This window comes from Lepidochelys olivacea (genome assembly GCF_965140295.1).
Source record: "Lepidochelys olivacea isolate rLepOli2 genome assembly, chromosome: 7".
Lineage (NCBI taxonomy): Eukaryota > Metazoa > Chordata > Testudines > Cheloniidae > Lepidochelys > Lepidochelys olivacea.
Window position 1 is genome coordinate 102,849,334 of NC_140417.1, and position 25,138 is coordinate 102,874,471.

General features: G+C 41.3%; 1 protein-coding gene across 2 annotated transcripts in view; it reads right to left on the reverse strand.

Annotated features, from left to right (window-relative positions):
• The window catches only part of DOCK1 (dedicator of cytokinesis 1), a 552,328-nt gene that overhangs the window by 100,942 nt on the left and 426,248 nt on the right, over positions 1-25,138 (reverse strand). For both annotated transcript variants that reach the window (XM_084632948.1, XM_084632949.1), the window contains exons 33-34: positions 11,098-11,246; positions 25-110 (exon numbers count right to left, since the gene is read on the reverse strand). In XM_084632948.1, the coding sequence (XP_084489074.1) occupies positions 25-110; positions 11,098-11,246 (235 nt within the window). The remainder of the gene's footprint in view (positions 1-24; positions 111-11,097; positions 11,247-25,138) is intronic.

A 25,138-nucleotide genomic window follows, 5' to 3' on the forward strand; every position in this document is an offset into this window, starting at 1 on the left:
ATGCCACTGCTAATCAACGCTTACATTTTGTCAAACAACACTTTGTACTGTTCATCTCCTCTGCCTCCTTCTACTTCATGATCCAGTTTTGTGATGATCTCGTTTTCAAACTAGAATAAACAGAGCAAGCATAAATAACCAGTATGGCAAATATTTCATTTTATTACTGTAGCATTAATGGCTGATAGATTGGTTGGATATCTCTATGATATGTTTAACCACTATTTTTAAGCCTGATTGACTTTAAAAGTCTGCAGTCTCAGATATCCATTATGATCTGCTGCCCTATAAGGATTTTCATTTGAGGAAACCACTGGTCATGTTATTAAATGAAGCTTAAATATATGCATTAGGGAAATCTAAATAAGGTAGCTGATGACAGGAAGGGGGGGGGGAGCGGAAAGAGCATACAGAGCAGGACACACAATGTCGCCTGCAATGATTACAATAGCAACAAAGACAACTCAACTGAATGAACATCCTAACATCTCTTTTTGTAACACACTGTAACACACCTAATAGACAGTTTCAATATCATTCCTGAAGGGAAGAGAGTTCTTTTGAATGGGTTAAGATCTGTATTTGTATTTAAGAAGTAATACAAGTACATACTTAAAGGGATATTAACTATTTTAATAGCGGATTGGATAATTCCATGGATTTTTAAGTAGTACAAAGCCTTTTGCCTCTAGTTGCCATGAATCTGGTCCAGGTTGGTAGTAAACTAAAGTTGTTACCACAGGATTGGTGACTGGCAGCCTACCATACATGGAATGAGTGATATTATCTTATAATATCTAGGGTACAGGTATACACATCACAAATATATATTCTATTTAGTATCAGTTGGCGGAGGGGCCAGAACTGAATGGGCCAGTGAAACTGAACGGGCCAGTGAAACTGAACTACCCTATCGCAGCTGGAGGTAGTCCCATTAGGTCAGAGTGGGAGCACATTGGTAGAGCAGTGTCTTGAAACTTTCACTGCCACTTGCTTATGTTGTACCTATTCTGTGGCACGATGAAAGGCTTCAGTCTCCAAGACTCTCCATCCAATATCTTTCACAAGAATTAAAATGTACTCAATTGCTTTAAATATAAAGAGGTGTATTTTCCCCCTGTACTTTGCATCTCTTTAATAGTAGAGCAGACAATAATATATTTCTATGAAAAAGAATGGTCTTCAGCCTGAGATTCTTAGTCTAACAAACTATCCATTCACCAATAACTTAATTCTCAGTTAAACCATGGGTCATTTATGCCACTCTTGTACACTCTTGCAGGGGCCTTAAAGTGGGACTAACTTACATTTGCACCTACTTTATGGCCTGTTTATACTGGCAGAGCAGAGTACAGGGGCCTTACCGTAATCGAAAATTCAGTCCTAAGACTACTATTACAATGCCATACATATTACAAATAACTAAGCAAACACAGATGCCTTTACCACAAGGGACAATAAAAACAGGACAAAAACAAGTACGACTTTAAACAAGTGTAAAATAGAGACCAATTGCAAAAGATTTAGATGAAGTCTAAGTTCTGGACATATGTTTCTCATCAAATGTCCTATATCCAAAACATAGTGAAACTGCCACGAAGAAAAATTCCTTCCTACTCCCACATATAGCAATCAGGATAACTATTTGCATAAGGACAAAGATCAACTCACATCAACAGTAAACATTCGGTAGTTAAATAACTGCAATATGCACATGATCTGTCAGAGACCAATATGGGAAGGGCCAAATGATGTCAGTGCTTACCGAGAAAAAGCTACAGGAAAAGTTGGCGAGAAGAAGCATCCTGCAAGTGGGCAAGAAAGTGGATATGTATGACTGCCTCCCATTAGCAGCCGTTCACGGCCTCTCACACACCTGAAGCAACCATAATCAAGAGAAGTTTGGAAACACACCAGTCTCAGGCTAGCAGAATTCACATACAAATCCTGGCCATTTGGCTGAATAGAATGTGTGGGAGAATCTGTCTTGCTCTTAGCAGTCCTACAGATGGCAGGAATCTGTTTCTGTGAACAGCTTAGTAACAACAAAGGAAGTCTAAACATCCACTCTTTAGAGTCAAATTATTTGATTCAATCTCTTAACATCTTGATGTGCCTGCAGTAACTCTTCCAAAAGATCCCTAGCATTGTTTGCATCTCCCCATAAGAGGCCCAGTCCCCCTTCAACTCCCAGTTCCAGGCTCGCTCTCCCAGGTTCCTTGACCCAATTTTCCCTCCCCAGTCTGGGTTCTGTCCCCTCTGCTTTCAAGTCAGGTGGCTTCCTCCTCCATACTGCCTGGGAACAAGCAGGGGGAGCACTGAGAGCAGAGAAGAGCCAGTCTTCCTGCTCTGAGTTTGGTGGCTGATGCTGCCATGTGGCGAGGAGCAACAACCAGAAACAGCAATTGCAGGAAAGTCCTTCTCAAACCCTGAACCCCTAGAATGGAACATGCTCAGTGCAGACTGAATCTTAATGATCATTTAGCTGCCAAACTCCCAACAGGTCTCCATTGAGCATGTGTGAACTGAGATTTTCCAAAAGCTTATAACTTGGACAAATTTAGGCAACTTTTTAGGGAACAGCAAAAGGCACATCCCTGACTCCAGGGTCCCAGGGAAACCCCTCAGCCAAATATCAAACCCATGTTTCAAAGCACAGAGGCTCTAGTGCAGTAGTTCTCAAAGTTTTGTACTGGTAACCCCTCTCACTTAGCAAGCCTCTGGTGTGACTCCCTCTCCCCCCCCCCCCAATAAATTAAAAATCCTTTTTTATATATTTAACACCATTATAAATGCTGGAGGCAAAGTGGGGTTTGGGGTGGAGGCTGACAGTTCGTGACCCCCCATGAAATAACCTCGCGCCCGCTGGGGGGTCCTGACCCCCCAGTTTGAGAACCCCTGCTCTAGCGCTTCTCAATAAAGTGATTCTAGGATTTATTTTTAAAAACATGGGCAAAAATAGTGTATGTTTCCCTAATATCACTCTCTGAAATTGGCTGAATCATTTTTGCTGAAGCTGTAACACACACACACACACACACACACACTCACACCCACCCACCCCTGAGGTAGATAGGCAGATCTGGAAAACTTCAGACCAAATGTTTAAAGTTTGGTAAAGTTATAAGCAACTGAAAAGAGGGGTTTATAATTAGATGTCTCAAGCAACCTTAACTATAGGTAGCGCGGTTAGCACCGCCTATAAATATACAATATTTACGGTATTAAAAATCATCTGAGTATCCAAGATATAGTGCATACTACAACCATTTTAAATGCTCTGTTTGGCCTGATATTAAAAAATGAAAGGCCCATAAAAACCAATTAAAACACAAGTTGTGGAGAATTTTGAATTTCCCCTTCTGTGCCCTAGCTGAAAAAAGTGACTCTTAATACATTACACGTATTATTCCAGAAATTAAATGAAATTGAGAAAAGGAATCTACCACTTCTAAAAAGCAAATACAAACTATGAAGCCCAACCCTGTAGTACAAGGACAAGTTCAATAATATTTAAACCACTAAGTAAAACAAAAGTCACAAATTTCATGTTCTCTAATGAGGAACAAAAAAGAATGTTCTTTCCTCACCTATCTGAAGAAATGACATTTGCTGCCAGCATCAGCTCTCTGTGTGCTTTACCTATTTGTTTGCCATCACTCATAAGACGAGGAGGATTACACTTCACATACAGGATCTCCAACATTTTGTTGACATCAGGATTACTCAAATCACATTTCACCTAAATGCAAATTCCTATAAATTCTAGCTCCTTCTGTAGACCCTAACACTATGGTCTGGGTACCCAGCTATGGTGGCACATCCCTCTGATGCTTGCTTTAGGTTGGATGAGTGGGCTGAACGGGCTGAACAATGCTGGTGTATGCTAAGGTTATGGCAATCGCTGTGGGGAGTGGCGGAAGGGAATGATCGTGGAAAGGCTTGTTTCCTGGATCCTTGCTATGGTATTTGGAAGGAAACTGACTGGTTTAGATCAAATAGCAGGCACAGGCTGAGAGTACACTACTGAATATTACTTTCAGGGTCTTTTCACAGAAGATTAAGGTGTCAATAGTGGCCCTTGGTTCATGTTGATAAATTCACGGCTTACAAAATTGTTGATTAAGGATGATGCCCCAGCATTGCCTATATTAACTATTCAGGGAGACTGCATCTGATGTTAGTCAAGCGCTACTTGCAATTAAGATTTTTCACATTATTTTGCATTAAAATTGCTCAGATTCAGACTGAGCAGTCTGCCTCTACAGTGGTGGAACTAATTCTTAAGGGAACAAGTGCTAAGTCCGTGGTGTTTAAGTTCCAGTTGGTGTTACTCATGGAGGTTGTATCTGGAAGTTTAGGGAATGTACTTGTCAGGACCTAAGAGTTAGAATCCATATCCTTCCCCTGGTTTGTGAAAGCCAGCAGGGTGGTGTTGGGACCACTACTGGAGATTCTTCATGAAAGGTGCTATACAAATTTACTGCTGCATTTATACAACTTTGTTTCCTTAGCTAGGAAGATCAGACTGTTAAATTGAAATTCAGATAGCTTACTAATAAATGTAAAATCTGATTTCATTCCTATTAACTTAGCAAGGCTCCTTCCGACATGCCAAAGCTGCGGAAAAAAATGTAAAAACTGGGCTTGTTTTTGGCTTAACTGGCTTGTGAGTTGCTGGTCGGCTAGTTTTTTGCCTGTAGCTTGTTTGGCTTGTAGCTTCTTTTTTTTGATTGACTCCTGGCAAGCAGGGGCAAGGGAGAGAGTCAGGGGTTCACAGCAGGCCCACCACAGTCCCAGGGGGCTCTAGTCACATAGCGTGATCGGGTTCTTAGGGATTGGCTTGTTTTGGCCTTGTTTTGAAATGGGATTAGCTTGATTTTTGGCTTATTGTGAAAATCGGGGTGCTTATTTACAACGTGAATGTTGGCAACTGTGGGCTCCTTGTGTGTATATTGATTTTGTACACCATACATTGGATAATTTATATAATCTTAAAATGGAAAGTCAATAAGAGGATATAGCTTTACTATAACACTATTATTTTCATGTCAAACTTTTAACATGAGTTTTTAACTTTTAACAGGAATTGGAAAATTAATCATCATTAGCAATGGGTGAACCACAAAAGGTTCAGAATACTGGTTCAGCTAAGGAAATCTCACATGATTAAGCTTTTTCTACAGAATTCTCCTTGGTGTAAACCTAGATGGAAAGTCCACGCACATCAATATATTATGTTTGCTTCTGTTCTGTCCCACACCAGGTAGCACAGAAAGGTGCAAAGACATATAAAAAAAAATAGAACTAGCACCTCAAAAAAGTTCTCTTTTGTTTGGTTCATGTTTTGAATGAAGTTACAAGTCGGTTTTTATTTTAATCCAGACTGGTTCATCTAACATTAATTACACTATTTTAACCCCTAGGAACTAGCTAGCTCCCCAATGAAACAATTCTAATTGGCTTTTTTCTCAATTGTTTGTAGGTCACTTTGGGGTGTTTACATGCAATTTAAGAGAGGATTTCTAGCAGCAGGTCTGGATGTGAGTCCTGTCTTGCACATGGTGCCAGCCTACCTCACCCCTCTGCTGATGGAAACCCTCACTGATCTTCGGAATGCACTCTTCAGTGTTCCTTCTCCCACCTCTCATCCCCCATTCCCAATATGACTCTCACTCTCAACTTCAGAGATAAGGCTGGAGTTAGAGAAGGCAGAACAAGGAGACGAGCAGAAGTGAAGTGAGAGTGGAAAGCAATGGGATGGGTCCAGGGAACGAGAGCTAAAGCTTTGAGTGTGCAAAGTCGGACAAGAAAATGAATGGGAAGTGGGTCCAAAGAATGAGAGACAGAAAGAAATCAGGTGGTACAGTCAAGGTTGTAGATCAGTGGTGCCTAAACTTGTTATGGTATGGGCCACCTTTTGTAATATGGTCATCTCATGGACCACCTTCCATCCTGCTGCTACACGTGACCTATCACCACTACCTGACTAGGATTGGGACTGTAATAGTCAAAGTGATTCTCCTCACTATCTTTCTCTGGCTCTGACATTCCCTCCAGTCTTTGAATTGTGGAGTGCACTGATGGAAGGGAGGCAAGGAGGGAAGCAGAAGAGAAAAGGAGACAGCTTCTTCTATGGGGAAGCCTCAGTGGACCTTAGTGGCAAGCCCATGCTCCTTGTTTTGTGGTGTGTCCTAGCTGGAGCTGCATACAAAAGGTGAGAGAGGGGAAGTGGGCAGCATTACTTGTCTGCCCAGATCTCCACATATCATGATTTGGGAATGTATAACTTAAAGACAGTACACAATTTTACTGATCTTCTGTTCTTTCTCAAGGCTGCAAGTACAGTAAGGGTAAATACAGTCATGCTGTCTAAGACTGTTTTCACCAGAAAAGAACAATAAATACTGAAATAAAAGTAGTTTTGGTGAGAGTTGACTGTTAATAATATAGGCCACATGTTCTAGTATTACAATTCTGTGAAAAATCTATATTCTTCCCACACATTATAGGTTTACACATCTGCTGGGGAAGTGGAGCCAATTTAAACCCTTGGTGATGTGACTAATAAGGTTAGATAATTGTATTTCTGGCAGATTAGTTAAACAGCAGCGAACTATTCAATTCTAAGTTCTCTTTGCAAGCAAACCAGAACAATAACTGGCAGTTGCATGTACATAATATAACGCAGGACACACACAGACACAAAGTATGAAAGCCTACCTAGGTACTGGTAATATTTCTTGAAGGAAGTATGAATACCTTTCTCACAATGCATAAATCTATTTTTGTTATTGGGAGCAGGCCACTCGCCATAACCTGTAAACAGCAAACCAGCAATGGCCTGCATGACAAGACAGGAAAACCTCTGTCTGCTCAGCATAAGAAAGGATCAGGGAGCAGGAGCTGGCTACCTTCTTCTCCAGGCTAGAGTCAGCCCCAACACTGGCTTAAGGCCCTGAATCCACTCTGCGCTAGTGGAATATTGCCAAGGTAGTGCAGGGCTCTGCAACACCCAGACAGCTTCGTGATGGGGAAAAGAGGCAAAAGGTCTGGCTGCTGTTTAGCTATACCAGTGAAAACTTCCTCTACTTCGAGGTAATTCTCTACTGGCCATATACAATTGCCTTTCAGCCCCTTTGGGGTACAATCTAATTAGAGGACCAACCCACTGAGTTGGATGTTGAACATAAAAATCTTTTTGGTGAGGTATAAAGTGGCACACATGTATCGAAAGTTGAAGTTAGACAGGGGTATTTTAAAACACATACCCACTGATTAAACAATGGGGCTATGTCACATTCTATGCCAAATATAGTCTAAGGTCTTGCATAAATGCTGGAGTTTAACACCAGCACACAGATGTGAACACAGTGATGTGCCTTGCAAAGTATAGATCTCTTGCACTTATACATGAAACTATGAACGGACAGATTGGATATTTTCTGTTAGATATAAATATGCATTCTGAATGTATTGTACAAGGAGCTTATATATATTATGCTAATATTGTATTCATAATGAAGCAAGCTGTTGTGACACAAGGATATAAATATACGGAATATTTCTATCTAAAATCCAAAACATCTGTGGTTTAAGCATGAGGCATATTTCTTCTCAAAAAGGGAAGAAAGTTTACATTAAATATTTAAGTTGTTCATCTATTAAAATCACCAGATTATTCTATGCAAAGAAATATAGAGCCATAAATTAAACAATAACGCATCCTTATATAGTTCATGATCCATACAGTTACACAAATAAAACAAACAACAAGTAACAAAAGTAAGCCTCTGACATGAGAATGTGTAAATGGTATCTCATTGAGCACTTCAGATTTTTGTTTTGTTACTTTTCATTATGGCATAGTTACACACAACGTTAACATACTACACAGTACGTTACTTATTACTGCAATAACATCAGAGATAAATATAAAAACTGATTATTGAAATTGAATTGAATCAAAATACTGATCAAAAGTTCCTCGTTCATTGCAATGCAACTGAAAATTAATACAGCTAGTCATGTTTTATATGTTTAACTGATTCCTTGTAGACATTCATTTATTTTGGTTATAGATATGTTAGAAGCTTGTTATGAATATTAACTTATGAAAAATAAGTCCAGCACAGAATTAGATTAGTCCCCATCCAATAACTACCCTGCACCTTTAAGCAGTGGGTAGGGGGCATATTTGGCTGGCTGGCCAAGTGAAGGGAACAGTGCTTTATGGAGGGGCATCTTTCAGGCCTTGCTATCTCTGTACAGATGAGTGATAGACACACACCAACTCCTGAGTCCTCATAGACTCTAAGGCAGAGGTGGGCAAACTATGGCCCATGGGACGATCCTGTCTGGTCCTTGAGGCTAGCCCCCAGCCCCTCCCGCACTGTTCCCCCTCCCGTGTAGCTACGCCGCTGCACGGGCAGTGGGGCTGCAAGCTCCTGCCGCTCTGAACGGCATGGTAAGGGGGCGGTGGCATGCACGGCGGTGGAGGTTGGGTAGGGGGCCCCGGAGGGAAGTCAGGGGACAGGGAGTGGTTGGATGGGGCTGAGGTTCTGGGGGGCGGGGCGGTCAGGGGTCGAGGAACAGGGGAGGTTGGGTAGGGTGTGAGAGTCCCGGGGGGCCTGTTGGGGAGGGGATACGGGGTGGGCAGTCAGGGGACAAGGAGCAGGGAGGGTGGTGGATGGGTTGAGGGTTCTGAGGGGGGCAGTCAGGGGGCGGGAAGTGGGAGGGGGAGGGGGCCAGGCTGTTTGGGGGGCACAGCCTTCCCTACCCGGCCCTCCATACAGTTGTGCACCCCGATGTGGCCCTCGGGCCAAAAAGTTTATCCACCCCTGCTCTAAGGTCAGAGGAACCATCATGATCATCTTTCTGACCTGCACACTTACTCACCCACTCCTTTTTTTTTTCATAGATATTTAGGTCAGAAGGGACCATTATGATCATCTAGTCTGACCTCCTGCACAATGCAGGCCACAGAATTTCACCCACCACTCCTAAAAAAGACCTCACATCTATATCTGTGCTATTGAAGTCCTCAAATTGTAGTTTGAAGACCTCAAGGAGCAGAGAATCCTCCAGCAAGTGACCCGTGCCCCATGCTACAGAGGAAGGCGAAAAACCTCCAGGGCCTTCCAATCTGCCCTGGAGGAAAATTCCTTCCCGACCCCAAATATGGCAATCAGCTAAACCCTGAGCATATGGGCAAGATTCATCAGCCAGATACTACAGAAAATTCTTTCCCGGGTAACTTGGATCTTACCCCATCTAAAAACCCATCACAGGCCATTGGGCCTATTTACCATGAATATTTAATTACCAAAACCATGTTATCCCATCATACCATCTCCTCCATAAACTTATCGAGTTTAATCTTAAAGCAAGATAGATCTTTTGCCCCCACTACTTCCCTCGGAAGGCTATTCCAAAACTTCACTCCTCTGATGGTTAGAAACCTTCATCTAATTTCTAATCTAAATTTCCTAGTGGCCAGTTTATATCCATTTGTTCTTGTGTCCACATTGGTACTGAGTTTAAATAATTCCTCTCCCTCTCTGGTATTTATCCCTCTGATATATTTATAGAGAGCAATCATATCTCCCCTCAACCTTCTTTTAGTTAGGCTAAACAAGCCAAGCTCCCTGAGTCTCCTTTCATAAGACAAGTTTTCCATTCCTCGGATCATCCTAGTAGCCCTTCTCTGTACCTGTTCCAGTTTGAATTCATCCTTCTTAAACATGGGAGACCAGAACTGCACACAGTATTCCAGGTGAGGTCTCACCAGTGCCTTATATAACGGTACTAAAACCTCCTTATCCCTACTGGAAATACCTCTCCTGATGCATCCCAAGACGACATTAGCTTTTTTCACAGCCATATCACATTGGCAGCTCATAGTCATCCTATGATCAACCAATACTCCAAGGTCCTTTTCCTCCTCCATTACTTCTAGATACTCCAAGGTCCTTTTCCTCCTCCGTTACTTCTAGATACTTTAATAGACCCCCTAACCTCTGCTTGAGTTACTGAAGTCCTCAAATCCTGATTTAAAGACTTAAAGTTACAGAAAATCCCCCATTTACACTAGGTTAAACCTGTGCGACTTGTGCCACATGCTGCAGAGGAAGGCGAAAACCCCCCAGGGTCTCTGCCAATCTGACCTGGGGGGAAATTCCTTCCTGATCCCAAGTGTCCCTCTGAAGCACCTAGCCTCTTATCCACTGAACACTCACAGAACTCTCATATTCTCTGCTCCGAAAGGATTAGTATTCACCTGATGACTAGATTCAGCTCAAGAGCATCACACTGCTTAACATGCAGTATTCAAGATATATTTATTGTGAAAACAGGAATATGTTTATTATCAAAGAGAGATTCAAATGATAGCAAGAACCAACACTGGAAACAAATGGTTACATGCAAAACAAAATTATAAGAAACTTTTTAGAGTCTAAACTTAACTCACACGACATTATCCCATCTCCTACAGGTTAGCACACCTCAAAGTTCTTTTCCTAGAGTTTTCAACCAAGATAGCAGAGATCCTCCTTTCTTAAAATCAAGTCCACTAGTAGCTTGTCTTCTTAGATTGAAGGATGCCAGGTGTACCTCCATACCCTTAATTATTCTTCTAAAATTCATTGTCTTTATTCAGACAGGATAATCCCTATTGTTTTTGTTTTTTCCTGCAATGTATACATTAGCTTTAACTCAGTATAACAATAGACTTCCATTGTAAGATACACAATACACAATCATCAACCACGGCGATAAGCGTCTCCCACCTCCTGTCTGGAGAAGTCTGTCTCAATGTATGCTACTTCTCAGCAATCTATGTTTATCAAGAAGGACTTAAGAACATAGTTTTCAGTATACACACATCACTCCTTACACATTATCTCCACATATATTTTGTAATGGCCATGATGACCAGAACGCATGCTTTCTTAGAGAGCTTACATGACCCCTTTTGGTGAACCCTGAGGATCACTGTAACCCTATGTGTATCTCTGTGCCTTTTACCAGTGGGCATCAAAATGTCCTTGTATAACACTCACAAACTTAAAATATTTGTAGCTAAACAATGCTTACCATTTGGAAGCTTCTGGTAGAATGAAACTCGCACTGCATCATGTCAAAGAATATTGGGATTGTAGCTTTTCGAAGCTCAGTTTCAGGAATCAGTGTCATTTCCAACATAGGTCCAACCATTTCTGGGATGAATTTGATCTTATGTTGACCTTTTGGGGGGAAAATGTACTTCAGAATTAATGAAAAGCCACCAACAGTGCTACAAGATTACCTTAAAAAATGCTACAGTGAATAAGCTTTGAATATCCTGAGCGTAAGAATGCATTTCTTGATTTTGGGCTCAATTTCTTAATTGCAATTTATGTCTTAATGTAAGTCACTAACCCTCAGAAAGAGAAGTGAACTCTGTTTTTAAGGCTGAGTAAAACTATTAAAGAACTGTTCAAGAGAGAACCACACCAGAGCTTGCTATACTTCCCTAAACCAAACAAATTCACACACATCCATATTACACATTAAGTATTTGAGTTACATCATGCAAATAGGATGGAAGAGGGGGAAAAAGCCGATTTTAAATTATTTAAAATTCCATACATTTCCCAGTGTTACAAAATGTGACACTCTATCAAAATGTCATTATGACTGCATACTTACAGCCTCAAGACATGAAACATCATCTAAGACAGGTCTAGATTATGTCTTCTTTCTTCCAGAGTTGGTTTGACTGGCTAATTTTATTTTACTTTTTTCTTCCCAAATGGAAACTGTACCTCCCCAAATTCTTCCCCCTCACAGATTCAGAAAGTAAGTTCTTAACAGCAACTTGAATACTTATAAAAATTAGACCATTTAACGAAAAACATCTAGTTACTGCAAGCAGCACTCATATTCAATATTCTATGATATTAAGGAAGGAAGAATGGATATCATGCACAGTAAATGAAATGTAAGACAGATTTGGGGGCGCTGGGTAGGCGAATATATAGAAATCTTAGAAATATGATTGTATTCCAATCGCAGCAATAAACTTCCTGGTGTGACTCTGAAAAAAATCACTTAACCTCTCTAGGCCTCAGTTTTCACATCTGTGAACTGGGGTATGTAGCGAAGTGAAGACTCACCGGCCTGGCACCTCCTGCCTGTCATCTGGGAATTAGTTTTTTTCCAGCACATGGAGCACCCTCTGCAGGCTGGTGTCTTGCCTGCCGCTGGCCCCGTGTCCCTGCCGGACCCCGGTGCCCTTTACCTCAGGGTTCTACCCCAGCAGTACCTCCACGCTCTGGGTCTTCCCTCCCAGGGGAACCCCCGACCCTCCAAACCCACCTTGCCTCAGTGGCTACTGCCAGTCGTCATCCAGCCCCCTTTCCCTGGGGCAGACTACAGTTGGTAATGGACACTCATCACTGGCAATGGGGTTGGTTCGGCTGCCTCTACCTGTCCCCGGGGTTGCACCTCTGCAGCCCCAGTATCTGTTTAGGTGTTGACCAAGGCCTCAGCCTGGGGAGTTGCCAGGTTGGAGCTTCCCAGCTCCTCTTGCCCTTTTCCCCAGCACTGCCTACTTCAGGAACTGTATGTTCCCCAGCAGCTAAGCCCTCTCCCTCCAGGGCTGGAGAGAAACTCCTCTGCCTTCTGGCCCTGATTGGCTCCCTGGGGCTGCCCTTTCCTAGGGCTGTTTTTAATCCTTTCAGGGCTGGAGCGGGGTGACTGCCCCGCTACAGGGTAAATAATGATTACCTAATTTAGAGGAGTGTTGTGACACTTAATCTCTTAATATTTGTAAAGTGCTGTGAGATCCCTGTATGGAAGTTGCTATAGAGACCCAGTCTATTATAATACTGTACACTGCATGGAACACTAAAAAAAAAATCAGTATATCATATTGATTTTTAAATTAAATGTAATATCTATATGGAAGAAAAATGCACATTATAGCATGAATTCACATAATCTGAAATTTCAAACACATACAACCATGGAGCAGTATGTAATACAGTGTGTTCATTAACACGCTTGTCCTCATAAGATTACTGTAGTAATCGCTGAGACAGTATTCATATTCATTATCAATTTTAGTTGTGATTGCAATTAACATTAACATTAGATCATTTAATACATGAGGTGATCAAGAAGAAGATCCTTAGTAACAAAATAGCAACATTATAATCATTTTATTTTTTTCAACAAATAAGTTGCTTTATTTGCTTTCTTGATTGAGAATTTAAATTGAAAGCAGCAATGGCAGAACTTTAGATATACCAGGAGGATGAAGGGATGATCACTAGCAGCCAGCATGGATTTACTTAAAAACAAATTGTGCCAAACCAATTTGATTTACTTTTTTGACAAGGTAACTGGTTTGGTGGACAGGGAGAATGTAGTGGACGTAATATACCTGGACTTTAGCAAGGCTTTTGACACAATCCCACATGACATTCTCATAAGCAAGCTGGAGAAATGCAGGCTCAGTAGAAATACCATTAACTGAATACATAATTGGTTAACACAAACAACGAGTAACTATTAAAGGAATTATGTCAGATTGGAAGGAGGTTTCAAGTAGGGTTCCCACAGGGATCTGTTCTGGGTCTGGTATTATTTAACATCTTTATTAATGACCTGGATATAGGAATAGAGAGCATACTGATCAAATTTGCACATGACGCAAAGCTCGGGGGGGTGGGAGGGGGGGCAGGGGTTGCAAACAATTTGGAGGACAGAGCCAAAATGTAAAGTGATCTTGATAAATTGGAGAACTGGCTATAGACAACAAAATTAAATTCAACAAAGACAAATGTGAGGAGCTACACTTAGGGAAGACATACCAAATGCACAAATACAGAATGGGGGATAATTGGAGTGACAGCAGCACTGCTGAGAAGGATCTGGGAGTTGTGGTGGATCACAGCCTCAACATGAGCCAACAATGCAATGTGCTGTCGCAGAGAAAGGAAATGCAATTTTGGGTTGCATTAACAGAGACATAGAAAGTCACAAGAGGTGATAGGACCTTTGTATTTGGCACTGGTTAGGCCTCAGCTGGAGTACTGGGTCCAATTTTGGTCACCACTGTATAGAAAGGATGTAGAGAAAATGGAAAGGATTCAGAGGTGAGCGACAAAGATGATGAAAGGGATGGAATGCAAGCCATATGAGCAAAGGCTGAAGGAACTGGGTATGTTTAGTTTGGAAAAGAGGAGATTAAGTGGGGGGGGAGGGATCGGGGGAGGTGTGTGAACATGTTAACAGTCTTCAAATTCTTGAAAGACTGCCATAAAAAAGACGGAGAAAAATTCTTCTCTCTTTCAACAAAGGGCAGGACAAGAGGAATGGGTTCAAATTATAGCATAGCAGATTTAGATTATATCTCAGGAAAACTTTCTAACTGTAAGAACAGCAGAATAAACTGCCTAAGGAAGTAATGCAAGCTCCTTCACTGGAAGTTTTCAAAAAGAGGATGGATAGCCATCTGACTTGAATGGTTAAGACACAACAAATCCTGCATCTTGGCAGTGGGTTAGAGTAGATGACTCTTGCAGTCCGTTCTAACCCTATGATTCTATGATATACCTAAGATCTTATTAGCATGTTTGTAAGAGATCGGTTAGTGTTTGACAACGTGACCCTGCCAATGTTGAATGCTTTTGAGGAGCATGCAAGTAAAAGTTGTAAAGCTTTCTATTCTATTCTATTCTATTCTTTTTTTTTTTTTTAATGTTATTACCTTCAGCCTCTCAGGTGACAGTTTTCTTGTATTATGCCTCAAAAGTGTCAGAGCCAATATTTCAGAGAACAAATGATAGTGACAAAGTTATTTGTCAGGAGCAACATCAGTGTCATGAAGTTCTCTATCTGTCACAATGAGTTTTTCACTGCTCCAAGCTTAAAGATACATAGCAAACAATGAGTATCTTTTGAGGACTAGATGTGAAAAATAGCAAATTTCAAAAATAATGCATTTTAAATCTTTGATTACTCTTCCTTTTCTGTAACAGAATATATTGTTTCTGTCCAAACAGAAAGTTACACAATATCTCAGCTGAGTGACTAACAGCTACATATCTTGACTATGCAGCTTTGAGTCCAATCCTGTGAGGTGCTGAGCTCCTCATAAAAAGTACTGACATTTATGGGAGCTGTGGGCACACTCAGGACTTGCTCCAGACCTCATACGTTCAGGTCCTTTACAGGTATCAGCAGAATCTAGGGAAATTGCTGCTGTAAGTATTCAGTCCTTTTGTTATTTAGAGTGCATTATATTCACAGCAATCCTCTCTCACAGATAATAATCAACAGAGTTTTTAAATCAATGAGGACAGGGGAGGTTTTCAGCAAGTGAAATACAAGAGAAGAACATGGGGGAAAAGGGGAATAAAAGTGATTAGCAAAAATATTAAAATTATTTGTATAATTTTGTATAATTTAATCTGCTTTTTGAAGCCCATTTAGCACTTCACCTCATCTGCAGAGTATGTAGGTGGCTTCCACCAGAATTTACACTCTATGCTACATGGAAAAACAAGTACAATAATCTGTAAGAACTGTGGAGTCAGCACTCTCCCTGTTTTGGATGCTAAGCATATTGCCTCATGAATCAGATCTACTGTAGCCACCTGAGATTTAAGACACAAAGTACATTCTTAAATATAAGGGAGTTGAAGAGGACCACAAAAAATCAGGGTAGAGCAAATGAAAATTCTAAATAATCCTCCTCATTATCCCAAATTTACATTACACAAGGAATAATAAATATTTTGGCTTGTTCAGTAAGATGTGAGCAAACCATTCAAATGGAAGCCGGTATAAGCCTCTCACTGACACCCTTCTAACCATAACTAAAATTATACACTATATGATGTATTTCAGTAAATCAGTCAGGTACAGAAATACACGTGTATTTGCCATGACAACATGATCCAATGCAATGTTGTGCCACAATATAAAATGTTACAGACAAAATACACAAGGAAACAATCTTATTCTGGGACCTAACAGCATCTACTCCAGCTGTCTGTCACATACAAAGCATATCCTGAGATAAACAAGTGAGCAGGTTTTTTTCCCCCGAAGCATGAGAGCTCCCATGTACAGATTCAAAATGTGACAGGTTTAGAAGAAAATTTAGTACTCTTGTCTTTGGCAAGGTAATATAATGTGCAGCTGCTTTAAAACGATAGGTGAAACAACACTTGCTGTTAAACAGCATGTACATTTTTGCTTTATTTTGGTCTCTGCTTTGCTGTGGTGCGCACTGCCTCTTTTAGAGTGCTTTCAGCATAGAGCCTTATGATAGATAATAAATTAATTGTATCAAAAAATAAGATATGGAAGACGTTAGATAGTTATGTGTTTTTCCTCATCTCCCCCACTTACTCTACATTTTAATTTGGGTCACAAAATCATTGAATAATATTCTAGTAATTTCATACCTCACTTGGGGTCAGATCTGAGCATGTATGACTAATTCAGAAAATGGTAAATATAATTACTTCTATTTGTGTTAGACTCAAAGTTCAGGTCTATTTTTGACCTTGACTTTCCCTCCAACAAAATTAACATCTCTGTCAAGATACCTTTCTTGACATCAAGTATTGGGGTGAAATGCTGGACCTATATGTGACTAGCACACTGATGGGGAACGCAGAAATAGCAGTAATTTTGCTATATTCTGGGGAGTTTCACGTTTGAAAAGTAGACCTGGTTAGTTCAGATGTCAGCATTAAAAATATTTTCATTATTTTTTCCCTCCATCAGCTTTATTGAGAATGGGATCAAGGTCTAGTTTTCAAATAATTACACTTTCTTTAACATTTCACTATTCTTGACCCCCAAAACTGCAGATCAAGAGGCACAATAGATACTTTGCAAAAATTTGAAAAAGGGGACATTTAAAAACCCTTTATATATCAAAAAGCACTTAATTTATTTAAAAATGTTCAGACAACGAACATTCTAGTTGTCAGTAAAAGTGAGCCCTAAAAAAATTCTGAAGGTTTGACACTTTTAAAAATGACCAGGGGTTCAAAATGAGCCTCATAAATTGAATAATATTACAACATTAATAATGGAAAGGCCATAAGAAGACAAACACATAGCTGCAGAGCTGGAGTTAGAGCCTTGGGCAGGCAGATTCAGCATACTGTAAGGCCTCTGTCACTTAAGCCAAAGGAACATATTTGCCAGCACTAAAAAAAAGACCCATTTAAGTTCTTTCAAAGCAGCAACTACACAATAGAATGCAACCTCAAAGGCAGTGTGGCTTTCTCTGGTCATGTGGGAAGGTGTTGTGGCCCCTTTAAGGGTTCCCATCTCCTTCAGATTGGAAGGGAATCATCACCTGGGCTAAGGCTGGCCAGAGGGGCTCAGATAAGTCATTGCCCCTTGCAGACAAGAGGGAGGAGCTCTTTCTCACATCTGGAGCAGCAGCATCCAGTGAATCAGAGTTGGATCCTTTTTATTTTTGGGTCTCCTGTGGGTATTGCCCTAGTTGCCTTTTTTTGGGACAGGGAAGGAATTTCCCCCTCCCTGCCAGACTGGCCTGAGAACAGTGGTTTTCTTTGCCTTCCCCACAACAGCTTCAGACATGGCTGAGCAGGTCACGAGGTTCAGTATAAGCTATCACAGCTTGGCAGGTGATAGGTATCCAGTGCAGATACTCATTCCACAGGGGGGACATTCCAAAATAAACTGGAGCTGAAAATGAACTTAGGGGAAGGTAAGAAGCTGGGGAATCTAGTATCTGATACAGCGAGGAGACACCCTTCTTTGCCAGGAACTTAACCCTTATGCAAGTGGAGGGAGGTGGGGTCCCAGCAATGGGCTGGGACCAGGTTTGGATGAGTGAAGAAGGAGTGATGACCTGCACTGTACAAGTTATTGCTGGATAGTTCCCTAATGAGCTAAGTTAGAATCATAGAATATCAGGGTTGGAAGGGACCTCAGGAGGTCATCTAGTCCAACCCCCTGTTCAAAGCAGGCCCAATTCCCAAGTTAATGAAGTTGTGGCCCAATTAAACAGCACCTCTCACATCTTGTCATTTTCCTTGAGTGTCGGGGACAGTTTGCTCTGACATACATATGGTGCCTAAACCTGCTCCTACTAAAATCAATGGCAAAACCTCTCACTGATGTGAATTATGGGAACAAAAGAGGGTCTGTAACTACCACTGAAATCAGTGGGACTTGGATCAAGCCCAGACCTACACACAACAGAAAACTGTTGACACCCTTGATTAATTACAACTTATTATTTTTTTGTTTCTTCTCTCATTTTTTTTTTACTACTTCAAACTTTTTGATTAAAGCCCCCAGCCTTTAAGTTCGGGTGCTGTTAGCTCATGAGTCTCAGTAATCAAAGCTGTCACTGTGTCACACAGGGAGAGAAGTTCTCCCTCAGATAGCCAGGACCTGAGTAGTGTATAATTAAATTGTCTGTATGGAGTTCTTTTTTATATAGGCTCTTAAACAACCAAACAGGCTTCAACAAAGATTATACTCCTAGAGTATTACAGATATTTTAAATGTGTTGAAACTTATGCATTGCTGCTTTCTAGTACAAGAGGATTTTTTGCTATCTGTGTATTTGGCACGGACACCACAATAGTAATATATGGTGAAAAGATGGATATTTCTGGTATTCTTTAAATAATTTCAAATAAGCCCATTACTTTGCCTTGTACTGGTCTTCACTGACGCATATAAAGTATGCCACAGTTGCTTTGCACCTGCTCTGGGCTACAGAGCTCCAAACCACCAGATATGAAGCCTTAATCACAATATTTGCAGTCATAAACTGACAAGATAAAATGGGAAATTTCCAGTCTGAACTTTGTCATTTATTTTGGATATCAAAAGTCACAGTTACTTGGTTTCATCATATTTTTTGTACAATGATAGAATAACGTTATAAACATGTTCAAGGACATAAAGAAATAATAACTTTTCACCTTTTGATTTTGTTTCGGAGCCATATGCAACAGTGATTTGACTACTCAGTGTAATAAACATTGTCAGACATAAAAATGTCGGTAATAATAGGAATCTATTTATTACCAATGGTAATTCAGTATTCTTAATCTTTGCTCTGAAATATATGGAAGTAATGCAGAGCCAGGGAATAAGCAATACCAGCATACTTCTTCCACCAGTAATAAGAGGGAGGTGGAATGAGGAAAGATTTCTCTTCAATGGAAGGTGCAAAGTGCTAGTTGGAATGGGATCGAGTTTCTAACCTGATAGTTAACTTACTCTTTCCCCTTTTGTTGGGGGAAAAAACCAACAGTTTACCAAGTCCCCTAACATGTGAAACTCCAGCATAAATTAATTATAATACTGTGCTCATCTACAGTATGTTGCAGCTAAGGATCAAGCACAAATAATAAATAATCAGAGCCTCACAATACCTCTGTGAGGCAGGTAAGTACCATAATACCCATTTTACAGGAGGCACAAAGCAATTGGGTGACATGTCAAAGGTCACCCAGAGTCAGTGACAGGAGTAGATACTAAGAGTCCCAATTCATAGTCCCATTATCTTTATTTAAAAGGAAGGAAGGAAATGAGTCACAGAACTACTGGCCTGCACTAATTTGAACATTTTAAAGGGGCAGTACATGCTTGGTGTAAACATATTTCAAAGGGAACATTTCATTCTGCCTTGAAATAACAATCTGATGGATGGAGAATCTGGGTGCTCACAGGCTACACACAGTGAATGATGTGCGTATATAAAGATGTAGATTTTACCTTTTACTTTTGTAAATTTCTGGGGAGGCGCGGAGGTTTAAATATTGCCTTGGCAATAAATGCTGTAGAAATTAGTAAAATAAATAACAGATAAATAAATAGCCTTAAGTTGGAACAGTGAAAGAAGACTTCGGTGAAAATTCACAGAGACTGAGCTTTGCTGACCTGACATAAGGGAACGTAATATTGATTTTGCTATCTGTCTGTCAAGTCATATATTATTGTGTACTCTGCTTTATTTTGGTCTCCAGCCACTAATTCACTACACCTTTAACAAAAAGAGAATTCCGCTGTTCTCAAAAAGGCCTCTTTTTTCATCACTACATAGCCCTGGCAACAGAGTGAATGGGAACACTTCCTCCACGTCACATAAATATGCACGGTTTCTCTCTTTATATATGCTGCACTATTTTTTAAAGTTTCATCAAAAATGGTTTCGCTATTTCTGAGAATGAAGTTACTGCAAAATAGGTGTATTTTGCTAATTTTAAAAAATCTGATAATTTTATGAACAGCTCAAGTGCCTCCAAAGTTTGGGCCAGGAACTTGTGATTTGGCAGATGGAGAGTCCTAGAGTCACAGTGACATCGTCTGTTTTTCCCGTGAAATTCCATCCAGGTATGGCTAACGTTATACCAAAGGAATATTGCCATTTGTATGTGCACAGCAGAACTTGTACAATGTGCCTTAATTTTCTGAAAATTCCAAATGTGTTGTGCATGCTCCCAGGCCCCTGCTGATTCTCCATCGTCATTCTGAAGTAGCCACACAGAAAAAACAGTTGCTGACCTGTTCTATAACTCTTGTTGTTTGATAAGTGTTGCACATGTCCATTCCACTTCAGCTGAGTGTGGGCACAGAGCATCAGAGTTGGAGATTTTTCCCTTAGTGGTATCTGTTGGGGTGGAGCATGCACCCTCTGCTGCCTCACACTGCTGCACGATGGTATAAGGGGTGGAGCTACTCTCAGTTCCTTCTTACCAGAGACACTGATATTGAAGGAAAGGAAGGTGGTTCATGGGTCATTTTCATTGCACATGTCCATTCCACTTCAAGTAACTCACAAGTAGTTCAATCTGGAGGTGGGACTGGAGTCTACCTGAACAATGACTGAAGGACTATCTGTCCAAATTTTCTGTCTTTTTAGGAATGCTGAGAAATGGCACAATGAGTCACAAAGGTACGTACCGATGACCAAGTTGCAGCCCTCCAAAGGTCTAATGTAGGCGCTTGAGCCAGATAAGCTACAGAAGTTGCTGGAGAACTTGTGGAGTGTGCTAGCACTCTGCTTGGTGGGGTTATGTTGGCAGTGTCACAGCACACATGATTACAGGAGGAAATCCATAACAAAATCCTCTGAGTGGAGACGGGAGGCCCTTCATCTTGTCTGCAACTGCCATGAACAGTTGAGATGAGGCCCAAACTAAGGCCTGACCAAGTAAAAAGGTAACACCCTTCTGACATCTAAGGTATGGAATTTCTCTTTGTCCTTATGAGAATGAGGCTTACAAAAGAAAGCAGGCAAGTATATCACTTGATTGAGGAGGAAGTCCAACACTACTTCAGTAAAAATTTTTGGATTCAGGCACAAGTATACATTGTCCTTATAAAAGACTGTGTAGGGAGGGTCAGCTACCAAAGCTTGTAACTCCCCACTCTTCTCGCAGGGGTAATTGCTACCAAAACCACCACTTTCACGGATATATGAAGGAAAGAGCAAATAGCCATTGATTCAAAGGGTGGACCCATCATCCTTGATAACACAAGATTTAAATCCCAGGGAGGGATAGGATCCACCACTTGGGGACATAATCTGTCCAGACCTGTTAAGAACCGGAACTCAATCACCTTGCAGTCTACCTGGCTCTTGAACCAACCTCTCACCAACCTGTTGTTCAACTACGGGAATATGTGTACTCCTCTTTTTCTGAAGAACACAGCCACTACTGCTATGCATTTTTAAAATACTCATGAGGCCATGGATAGGCCAAATGGCAGGACTGTAAATTGATAAGGGAGGTAGTTGAGCAGAAATCTTAGGGATCTCCTGTGGGTTTGATGGATAGCCACATGGAAATACGCATCCCTCAAGCTGAGGGCAATGTTGCTGGGATTCAGGAAGGGGATACTATAGGTTAGGGTGACCATACACACTTATTTTGTTTATATATTTGTTCAGTTCTTCACAGGTCTAGAATGGGTCTTAGGCCTTCATTTGCCTTTGAGATCAGGAAGTAAAGTGAATAAAATCCTTTTCTTTGGTGGAGGGCAGGAATGTCCCCTACAGCTCCCAAATGGAGAACAGACTGCATCTCTGGGAGGAGGACAGCCTCATGAGAGTCGTGTCTGAAGAGAGATGAGGAAGGAGGGATGGGAGGGAAGGACTGAAATAAACAGAAGGATGTATCCCCAATTCTACAGTGCTTAGAACCCATTGATCTGTGATAATATGGGTCCAAGCACATAGGAAGTAGGATAATCTGTTGGAAAACACAGGGGTAGGAGAAACTGGTGTGATGTAAACTGCCCTCAACCAGGCTGTCAAACCGACTGCTCAGCATTATTGGACTGCCTAGAAACAAAGAAGGACAATGAGGAGATAGAGGTCTCCTCCTATGATTCTTCCCCTTCTTCCTAGACTGGTCAGGGTGCCTAGACATGAATGACTAACATTACTGGTATGTTTGAGGGCGGAATTGTATTTCTTTAGGCAGAAGCATATAAATCCCCAAAGACTGTGAAGTTTCTTGTCAGCCTGCTGAGATAAGAGGGTTGGACCCTCAAAGGAGAAATTCTGTATAGTCTGCTGGACCTCATGAGGAAGAACTGATGATGGAAGCCATGAACATTTGCGCACCATTACTGCAGATGCCCTGGCTCTGGCTGCTGTATCCATCACATCCAACACAGCTTGAAGAGTGATCCTAGCAACAAGCCTGCCATCCTCCAATGCAGTCTGAAACTCCCACCTGATACCTTCTGGTAATTTGTCCATGAATTTAAGAGCATTGCTGCAGAGCAAGGCTTGCTGATTTGAGATACGAAACTGCAGACCAGCAGTAGAATAAATCTTTCTACTAGGGCTGTCAATTAATCGCAGTTAACTCATGCGATTAACTCAAAAAGTTAATCATGATTAAAAAAATGAATCATCATTAATCGGAGTTTTAATTGCACTGTTCCCGGAACTGAAATTTATTTAATATTTTGGAAGTTTTTCTACATTTTCATATATATTGTATTATGTTGTAACTGAAATCAAAGTATATATTTTATTACAAATATTTACACTGTAAAATGATAAACAAAATAAATAGTATTTTTCAATATACCTCATACAACTACTGTACTGCACTGCACTGCAATCTCTTTGTCATGAAAGTGCAACTTACAAATGTTTTTTTTATTACAAATGCCCTCAAAAACAAAACAATGTAAACTTCATAGCCTACAAGTCCACTCAATCTTACTTCTTGTTCAACCAATCACTAAGACAAACAAGTTTGTTTACATTTACAGGAGATAATGCGGCCCTCTTCTTATTTACAATGTCACCAGAATCTCCATTCAGTCCTCTTAGTTATCATTGGCAGAGATGATGGCATCTGCCACAATAGCCTTGTGGGCTTCCAAATACAGCTTCGTTTATAGGCAGAGCATACGAGATTGTCCCACTGACTCCAACATGTCCACCAGTCTATGGGAGCTCTCTTGCACTACCTCCTCCTGAATGTCTAGAGAGGAAGCAAACATCTTTAGCAGGACCTAGTAGGCCCTATAGTAATCCTAAAGAGAGGAAGCCACCACAGGTATTGCTGCCTCATACGATGATGATGACAAGGAGATAAAAAGGGAGTTGAGATGGAGTCTCTTGTACCTCCTCTGTGGGAGGCTCTGTCAGGAAGGATGGTCAGGTTCAGTACCAACCTTGGATCGGGGGAGTAACCTCATGATTCTCTGCATGACAGCTATCCTAATGTCTGTTTGGGGATCTGGAGGGAGGAGAAAGCAGGGAGGCTCTGGTGCTGGGAGGGAACTTTCATGGGTTCCAGAACAGCCATTGGTAGGATAGGGGACCCCAACCTCTATCAGCCCATAGATCTGGGTCCTTGGACCACTGTGGGACCTCTGCCTGGTACCTCTTGTTGAGGGTGAGTGATGCCTTCTATTCCAGATGCGAGGGGCACAGGAGTCTACTTCCAACTCTGAGGAAGAGCCTAAGTTGCCTGACCAGGAAGGTGTAGAACCATGCAGTACTGAGGACTGGAAGTATGTCTCTGGAGATGTAGGTACCAGATACAGCTTGTTGGGCTTGCCTCTAGATGGCACTGGACAAGGAGGCACTGGACAGTCTGAAGTGGGCCCTTATATTGGGAGTTGGATACTGCTACTCGCAGAGGAGCCGAACAAAGACTGCAGATTCATCAGTACCAGAAGATTTGTCTCCAGAACAGCTGAAGAATCTGGTACTGAGAGGCATAGGAGATCCCGCACTGCAGCATATGCCTCTGGTGTCGTGGATACTCAACTGTTCTCCAAATGCTGCTAATGTTGCATCAAAGGGGTTGGTACCACAGAGTGGGTAGGCCTCGATCACAAAGGCACCAGGGTCAACGACCCCGTGCAAGATGAAGTCGGTACCAGGGAGCATCTCTTCTCCAGGGACACTCTACCCTGCCCTCCAGCCTGCTTCCTGGCAGATGGAACTGGGGACCTTGATCTCCTGGTGGAGGGTGGCTCCTTTGAAGCATTTTGTCTATGTTTCTTCCTCAGTAGTGGGGAAGGAGAGCAGCACTGACTCTCCACAATATTTGTATAGCCACTTCTGATAGAAACAGAAGCTTTTGGCTCCCGTCCTGAATGGGAAGGCTCTGATGGTGAGCTGAAGGCTGCCTTCATGAGGAGGTAACACAGTCTCACCTCTCTGTCCTTCTTAGTCTGGGACTTGTAGTCTCTACATATTTTATACCTGTCCCAGATCGGGACCCTCCCCAAGGCACTTCGGACACATGAAGTGAGGTCACACACCAGCACTGACTTCTTGCCGTGGATGCAAGGCTTAAAGCTCAAAGACAGAGGCATGCCCCAGTAATGGAAGCCAGTGGCCAGATACATGGGAACCAACACTCTAAGTCAGGGCTCTCAACTTTTTCAGACTAATTGTGTACCCCCAAATTTCACCTCACTTAAAAACAACTTACTTATAAAATCAGACATAAAAATACAAAAGTGTCACAGCACACGATTACTGAAAAATTGCTTACTTTCTCATTTTTACCATGTAATTATAAAGTAAATCAATTGGAATATAAATAATAGACTTGTATCTCAGTGCACAGTATATAGAGTAGTATAAACA